At 37.7% G+C, this 9,119-nt stretch overlaps 1 protein-coding gene across 4 annotated transcripts in view; it reads left to right on the top strand.

The window, feature by feature from the left end:
* The first annotated feature begins 1,040 nt into the window (after nt 1-1,040).
* Nucleotides 1,041-9,119, top strand: part of LOC125464660 (seizure protein 6 homolog) — an 853,304-nt gene continuing 845,225 nt past the window's right edge. For 2 of the 4 annotated variants that reach the window (XM_059655251.1, XM_059655250.1), the window contains exon 1: nt 1,045-1,692. In XM_059655251.1, the coding sequence (XP_059511234.1) occupies nt 1,605-1,692 (88 nt within the window). In that variant the 5' untranslated portion in view covers nt 1,045-1,604. Of the gene's footprint in view, nt 1,693-9,119 lie in introns of all 4 variants that reach the window. The other 2 variants (XM_059655253.1, XM_059655252.1) reach the window with 2 other exon arrangements.

Below are 9,119 nucleotides of genomic sequence, written 5' to 3'. Positions count from 1 at the left end.
TCATTTTCATTTATATTTTAAAACCTTCTTTACTGCATTATTTTACTGCAGCCATTTACTTGCACAAGGTACTGCATCTCAAATAGGCTCTGTGAGGAAATGGTCATTCCTCATTGGTTCTTCGCTTTCAACATAACAAATTCCTGATTTAAGTAACCATTTTTCTAAGAGTCGCGGTTCCCAGTTGCAATATAAGGATAAAATGTTGAAATGCAGTTTAGGAACCGGAACATTTCCCCTCGCTTACATCCCAGATCAAGATACTCAAGAGTTTCAAGGAGGTGGAAGACAGTTTTCGAAGCAAACTCAGGGTTTCAAATTCTGTTGCCCAGCCTGGTTTTCTGGGGACGAGGTGGGATTTATTCGTGAAAAAGGCAAATGTTTCCATTAGTTCTGAAGCTAAACACAGACATCTGTGCCTTGTACACTCTTGTACTTAACAGCTGCCTTCTGGAGAGTTCTTGTGGTGCAGCGGTAGCGTCCCTCCCTCAAAGTCAGAGGGCCCTCCTCCAAAGGTGTGTTATAACCAGTCTAAACAGGTTGATTAAAAATACAGTAGCTACATATTCCTTTCGGTGACTGACTTCTAGCTTTGACCCTGCAGTCCACGGGATACATTCATGGCTCACGACACAGATACCAAGGACTACATATCTGAATATTATTACGGAACTCGAGTGCAAACAGTCGTGATAAATAACGCATATTCTAGAGCAACAGTTCCAAGCTAATCTCCAGTGTGAACATGTTACCCTAAAGGATAGTGCTCAGAACAAATCTCTCAAACAGCATATCCGTGAGATAAGGGAGATGGGGCATGCTCACATGGTTAGATGAGAAAAATAAGTTAACATTTCTGATCGATGACAAGGAGTCATATATCTGAATTCAACACTCTGCGCAGAATCTGCCAGATCTGTTAAGTCTTCCTAGCATTTTCTACGTTGTTTCTGAATAAAATATTTTCAGCATCCTGGGTATTCTGCGATTATGTCAACGGAAAGTTAGGTGAAGTGAGTGTGGATGAGAGGTGCATAAACAGTGACTGAGAGCAGATGGGCCGAATGGGCTGTTTCCGTGCTGCAAATGTGATCCATGTTGACTTGCCGTTTGTGTGTGCACTTCCAAGGAAAAGAGAGAGAGAGAACCGGAACCCAGGGTTGTAATACGCAGGGGTATTAAATTAAATGCGGACAACGTAGCGAGAGATGCATTGAAAAATATACGGACTTCCCCGTACATGAGAAGAAGGAGTGGGCGAATAGGTGCTCCCTTGCAGAATGCATCCCTGTGCACTATAACTTGAAGAACCTGCAATCGAGCGGGTTACTTTCAGCGGCAGCAGCACGTCACGTTGCACGTGGTCGGCTCCATCGGTTGGAGCTATCCGTGGTGCTGACGGCAGCCGGGAGTCGCGACACTGGCTCACACAACTAAAAAACCTCGTCAAGATTCAGGCCAACTCCCCACTTGTGCTTCGGCAAGTCAGAGCCAGCAACGACTTCTTTCTCTGCCGCGGAGACTCCATCTGAATTGACTCGGAAAGTAGTTGGGTGAGACAGAACAGAAAGATACCCTTTCGATGTGAGCTGGCAACCTCTGGGATGAATAAGAATCTTTTCTCCCCGTATCGGTTAAAAATGAGCACGTTATGTTTACTTCTAGCTTGTCTGATGACGGTCTTTGGTCAAGGTAAGGCTTTGGCTGCAAAAAAAAACATAATGTGTGTATTCATTGTATTTAAAGTCAGTTAATACAGGACTAATGCTTCGGTTGTTCAGCTTAATGGGATTCACGTGTTCGACAGGGAAATCAAATGGAGAGTATTCTCTCCCTAAACCCTTTTCATTTAGAATACTTCTGGTGTGTTATTGGATTTTGGTTGCACATATAGGTACGGCGCAGTCAAAAGTCCGTATGGCGATATTATTTGCTGAATGACTGGATGTTAATGAGCACCGGAGACGCTTACATTGTGCAGGCTGCGAAGTTGGAAGGGTTAACATAGTTGAAAACTGAACAATGAAATGTGCGAAGAAAACTCATTTTAAAGATTTTTCATTGGGTATAGTTTTCAAATCTTGTTCAATTGTTGCGCCGTTTGTTTTAAAGTGCTTGACAGTGTGCATAATTGCTATGTGTCACGAGTGAGACATATCTACAAACAATTTATAAAGAATTGCCAATCAAGCATTTCTAATCCTAATGTTTATCCCTTTTCGTCAATCTGATTAAACTAATTGACATCAGATAATGAGACCAATGATGAATTGTTAATTGGAGTGTGAATTAGTCTTCCTTTGTCACCCCCTGTCAGGGTCACCGATTGTACCGTCACAAATTGAGTTCAAGTTTTATTTTTCCAGACAGAAACAATTTCCTGTGCAGTTATCACCAGCACTTATCGTAACTCCTTTAAAATCGCGAGAAACATCGACGAAAATGAAAATGCCGGAAAATTTAGTTTGCCGTGACGCTAAAAGGTGAAAGTGGAGTTCAGTCAGTACTTTCAAGTAAACCAATGTTCATAAAATAATGGATGTTAGTTTAACATGCGTTGTATTTTGAGATCCAGGCACCAGTGCACTTGCAATAGATGTGGTTCGCTATCGGCAAATCGTGCTCCAACTCCATAGTGGGTAGTGCGCCCTCCACTGTGTAAATCATCTTATCCATTCATTCCCTGTACTGTTCGACTCAAACCTTGTCACAACGACTTTGTAGGCTGGCCAAATATCATGTGCTTACACAGACCATCCCTGAACATAATCAACATTTAGGAATAGAAATGAACTGAAGCGGTCGTTTCTAAAGTGCTTGTGCTCTATTTGTGTAGGTGATGTTTTGGTTTGAGTATCACTCCGGAGCCAGAACTATTGCCCTAACTGAACCTGATTAAATATTCCTATGGATATCTTAAACGCGCGACAGCATTCCATAATTGCCGTTTAAATACAAGTGATTGAAGCAGAGGAACCCCGAGGATATCGCGCCATTACTTTTTGCGCTATTCCCCTTCTCCCCCACTGGTGATGTTCCTCCATAGCCTTGTTTCATAAATTGTAAACCTCTCAAATAACCGGACAATGGGAAGGTCAAGTCATCAAAGGTGAAGTTACTATGATTTTCTTACAGCGCAGCCACCCAATTAAGCTGTGTGAATTGATTTAAATTTCCAGGTTGCTGCCCTTTCGAACGCTTTAACTGTGGGTCATGTTTCAATTAGGTCATTAACTGGATCGTGTTACAAACAACTTCTGTCCTTGACGAAGTGGAACTGAAAATGTGACTTCTGTTTGCAGATCTTAGAGAAGTGTCTTATGTCTTGAGTCTGTTTTTGGACCAGATCCCAGAGGCACAGTTGTGAAGCCCATTTGCTAACAAAACACTTCTCATCAGTATCCCTAATTTAACTTTATTTGGGTAGATATGCAAAACTTCCTAAAAGATATACAGATGTATTTTTTTATAATTGTCTAGGACATGTGCGCTCATCCTGAGGTGATACACATGAGGTCTAATTAAAAGAATATTCAGTAATATACTGCTCTGGATTTTCTGTCTATAAGTGTTGAGATGGTATTTTCTTTAATGATTTAGTTTTTTGGTTTAATCAATTTAGCTTATTTTAACCTTCTAACTGCACTTTTTCTGGAAACCTGCCAGAGTGTCTCAGTCCCCTCTCATGCATTTATATAGTTGCTCAGTTGCATTTTCTCTTTTTATTGTGAATTGACTGTAGGAAGGTAAGGAGAAATGTCTGATCAAGAGGAGTGGAATAAAACCACAGTGGAAGTGGAAGTGGATTGGATGTACTGAGAGGATGGCTGTCAATAGCTGCATTTTATCACTGTCACAGCTAGCAGCTATTTCTACTTCCTGTTTTTGAAACTGCCTTGTAGTATATATGTTGTCATGTAAGCGAGGTTGTGCTTCTGAATGCTAAAAGATCTGATTTTGTGTCTCGGTCTCTAAGTATATATAAAAGAATGAGTTCTAAAAAATGCATTACCTGGGAAGAGAGTTGAGATGGAGAAACCTCATAACCTTTAAAATGAACTTGGATAAGCAATTGAAGTGTTGAGGTATTCAACATAAAGACACTTGGTTGGGGTGGAAGTGGGACTCGTATAGGTGGTGGTGTATTTTTGGTGGTCTAGACTTGATGGGCCAAAGAGCCTTTTGTACTATGATTCTATGACTCTGGCATTTGTACCTAATTACTTAAGTATCATCGTAACATTTTCCCAGCTCTGATCTTCTCTAATATTCTACCTTCATAAAGTTTCTTTCACTATAGCTTGAGGTTTATAGTTGCATTCATTGCACTGGCTGAGAAAATTTAAGCATTCAGAATAGACTACTGTTTGCAATGCTAATGTTCCCTACTGTAACTGCCAAGAATCTAGTAAAAACATTTAGCTTCTGAAGTGTTCTAAATTGACTGGGCTTTCTGTAGATGAGGCCACTAAGATAAAAATGCATAAATCTGAGGCCAATTAGGTTTGCAACATCTGGATGTCAAAATCATTGCACCAAACTAAAGTTTTATTTTACAAATTATGCCTGGAGCATTTTTTGATCAGACGTGTAATCAATATAAAGTTCTAAATTGCAAATAATTTACATTAACCACATAATTATTGTCAGCTAGATAACCTTGGAAACCTGAAAGTCCTGCAGGAGGTTTCATTTTTGAAGTGAAGCAGATAAAGACCAACTGGCCCAATAATACCATCTGATAGTGTCATGCGGTAATGTAAGCATATAAAGAAAACCACGTATGCTCAAATTCAGCCCTTTCTCTTTCCCAACCCTCTTCTGATTCATACTAACTTGCACACCCCAGAAAATGACAAAAATAAATATTAAAAATCATTGGCCAATTTAGGGAAGAAAAATGGGAGGACCCTTTTGATACCCAAGGTGACCCAGTGCTTGACATGCATCTTTCTAATACTCACCTCTTTCCTGCATGTCACATTATTGATCATACTTAAGGACTCATGCAACTTCCTTTTGATTGTTAGCTGTTAATCCACACATGCACATGCTGGTATTGGGTTTGAAGTTAATTACTTTCTATAATTTCTATACTAAGTTGACATGTTATTTCCTGATCTCCCTAATTTATTTGTTCAATTTGTCTATCCATTTCTACTAAATATAAATCCTTCATTATGTTAAAGAGCTTAATCAAATCTTCTGTGTCTACACTGTTCCACACTAAAATGCTCTTGTTTGCTAAGCTTACCACTGTATCTGATAGCCACTATGTTCATTAATGTATTTGTCATTCTCCTCATGAAACTTTTTCTGTTTTATGAAATATTAGTATCCATTCCAGCTTCCAACTCTGTATCCCAGAATATGAGTCTTCATAGTGTACACATGCTTGGAATTACTACCCATGTGTGTAACACAATAGTTATAGATTTAAAATACATTATCCAGATAGAAGATGGATTCTGTAATCTCCCTCCCATTTCACACAGTCTATTTGTTTATTTAAATTTATTTTTGATTTATTTGTTTCATCTAAGGTCCTTTTGAATGTAAAGTATTTTGTTTTATGATTCAGATGGATGTAGACGTGTCCAAGACACGCTCACCTAAATCACTGAGAAAAATAAGGGACAACAACTGTAACAGAGATAATGGGAACTGCAGATGCTGGAGAATCCAAGATAATAAAATGTGAGGCTGGATGAACACAGCATCTCTCTGATGAAGGGTCTAGGCCCAAAACGTCAGTTTTTGTGCTCCTGAGATGCTGCTTGGCCTGGTGTGTTCATCCAGCCTCACATTTTATTATCTTCGACAACAACTGAAACACTGATTTCACTAGTAACTGGACGCCATGCAGTACTAATAAAAGCCACTTTCTGACCATGAGAACGCACCCTATTCTGTTTCAGACTACTAGTCACACAAGACCTAAATTTATTAACTGCTTTTTGAACAATATGTATTTTTATTTGTTAATCAATGTGATGCAAGTAAAATATATCATTAAAACATAAAATGCATGTTTAACTTCATTCTCACTGGCTATTACTTTTAAAACCATAGTTTTAGAATCCCATAAATTGTTTTGGATAATGATTTCAAACAGAATGCTCTGAGAGTTGATTGCATCTCTCCTGTGACCAGCAATAAACAAAAATACTCAACTTGTTGTTTGCTGACTTGCACAGTATTGCTATTATATCATCCATAGAATGGCTGTGAAATTTCTTTAAACCAATGTCAAACATTGAATTTTCAATTTCCTTTACATTTTTGCTTAAAAGAATGGCAGGGATGGGAGAGTGTGTGAAGACGTTCAATGTATTTATCAGATTTGTTGGTTTGTTCATAAAAGCCTTATAAGTTGCAAATCTATTTTCTTGTACCAGTGTGCAAAAGAGTTCACTGATGCTGTAACATCTTGTATAAATGTGTGTGTGTGTGTGTGTGTGTGTGTGTGTGTGTACATGTACAAAGAAACATCTATGTCTTTGGATGTTGGAAGGGAATGCAGTTTGCATTGGAGAGTGATAGCACCAAGTTGTATTGCACCATTTACATTACTGTTTAATTGGAGTTGTGCAGTTGAACACTCATTGTAACTCATGCATAACTGGGCATTCTTCTTATCCAACTGCTCGTTGAATTCAAGTGTAACTTCTGCTGGTCCATTCTGCTTTGGACTTACGAGCACCAACAGGGGCTTAAACAAAACACCTAAAATTGATGAAAAGTTGAAGTGGAGTTTGAACAATAACTCAAATAAAGATATTTGGAATCATCATCAGTGTCCATTCCACCTTCTGTTGGGAAATATTGATGAATATGAGAGTCAAAAGGAGCCCGTGGTTCAGTTCTGCAGAATATGAAGATGGTCATTCATTTGAATTTCAGTGCCAACACCAGCCCTAAAACCAGCCCAATTCGTCTTTATGCCTATATTTCACAAAGCATCCTCAATTAAACTAATCTTGTCCTTGATGTTGGTGTTACCTAATTGTTAAGCAATGGACTTATCCCACTTTGCCAAAAGTCTCATGATAAATCAGGAATAAAATGAGGAAAGTTGCATTTTTGCTGGATAAAAAATATTCAATTTCTGAGATTCTATGATTGGCTACTATCTCAGCAATATGTTGGTGGTCTTGAGTTTCTAAAGCTGCAGAAGTGTTTTAAAGATAGCTTACTTGTCCACTTATCTGCTGGAATGATTTGGAACCGTGGCATCATAAATCTTTCCAGTGTAACTGACATCCATTCACCACCTGTCTATGTTAAAATGAAAATTCCCTGGTTGAGGGTGCTAAAGACTGAGGCATTTCCTGTAATTCCCATTGTCAAGAAAGGTGTTACTACAGTAACATTTGAATAATTTCATTTAACTAATTACAGAAAGGCAAATTGCATATGCTTTAAATAATGCAATACAGAATGGGGAATAAAGAGAGAGCGTTAAAGACTCTAATTCTATTTTGAGATTTCAATGACATTCATAAACCACATTACCTGTGCTGTTGGAGTTTTATAATGTAATCAGATCTCTTCAATTATGTTGCAACCTTGAAGTTCCTTCAATAATTTGTTATTCTGTATACAATGATGTTCTGCAATGTGGTAATCTCCTTGAGTTCTCTGTAGTTTGGATCATTTTTAATATGAGAAAGATATATGTCCCTTTTTAATTTGTTGAAAGGCAGAGCCATTCTTTGTGATTGCCACTGAAATGTGACCATTAATATGAATGCGGTAATAGATCACTATTTCATCAACTGAGTAATTCTAAAGTAATGTAATAATAATTTATTGCTTGATTGACATACTGGATTTAGAACACTGAGGTGGCATGCCCCAGCAATGGGCAGTAAGCCTCTGGCCTGCATTTACCTATTCATTGTCTTACATTTATTTCACACTCCACTAATATTAATTAGTACTTTTAAAAATTAGTTGCATCAATTGCTTATTTGTATACCTTGGAGGAAACGTGAACTAGTGCACATATTATGACTTATTCATCTGTCCCAATGTGCCATAAATATCAATGTGTTGTCTTTAAAGAGTTAATGAAATGGATTCAGGCAGTTACTCTGGGGAGTAAAATTAAATACGGAGGGCAAGTGAGTAAGATTAAAGAGGTTGTCAATCATTATTTGTCAGGATTGATTTTGGCTACACAAATACAAGTGCTCCCATGTGTATGCACATTTACATTTGTGTCTGACAAGCAAATGTAATAAATTGTTTGCTTGTCTAAATGCATTCTCTTGCAAATTTTTATATTGGAGCTTGAAGTGTAGACTGCACCATGTGGCTTGCTTAGCAAATCTGTTACGAGCTTTCTGTAACTCTTTTGACATGGTGTATTGATTTTCAAAATTTTCAGCAGCCATATTTTAGAAGAAACTATTTTCAAAGAGCAAAGCTGGCTGATTCTTCGAATTGTGTTTGTTGCAGGCTATATTGAATCTATTATAAATCATTTGTGTTACTACTACCCATTCAAGCGGCAAGTATAGTTGTATGAAAGGACCCTATAAACTCCCTTTTAATAGATGCCAAGAACAGTCATTGTCAGACAATTGGCAACTGTTGTCTACAATGATCCTTTCCTTTTTTGTATGCAGGTGTAGGTTTTCTTTGAACAGATAAATTTAAAAGGCATATTTTTCTTTATGACCACAAAGAATTTGATGTTATTAAGGTGTTTTAGGTATATGATTTCCTTTTTAAAAAAATCTCAGAATAATCATTAACAACATTTCACTTCCACTAAGGCAGTAATCTCTTCATGCTCCCTTGTAGAACTTGTCATCTGACAAGTCATTATTTTATTGTGTAGGATTTTTAAAATAAGGCACAAATGAAGGCGAGTAAAAGGTCCTCATTTTTAAATGTCAAAACACGTAAAGAATCTGATCCTTTTCAAATTTTGAAAAATTGACCCTGGGCTAATTCAATGCAAGTTTGCAATGTTCCTTTTTTTTACATCTATGGCCTTTATGGGGAAAAAAAAGTAATGCAAGATTTGTATATGTATGGTGCCTCTCATGACCATCGTATGTCTTGGAATGCTTTACAGCCATGTGGTTATTTCTTGAGGTGCATTCAGT

The sequence above is a fragment of the Stegostoma tigrinum genome, chromosome 27, assembly GCF_030684315.1.
Source record: "Stegostoma tigrinum isolate sSteTig4 chromosome 27, sSteTig4.hap1, whole genome shotgun sequence".
NCBI classification, from domain to species: Eukaryota; Metazoa; Chordata; class Chondrichthyes; order Orectolobiformes; family Stegostomatidae; genus Stegostoma; species Stegostoma tigrinum.
The sequence above is the reverse complement of the archived record's forward strand: the minus strand, read 5'-3'. Positions and strand labels throughout refer to the sequence as shown.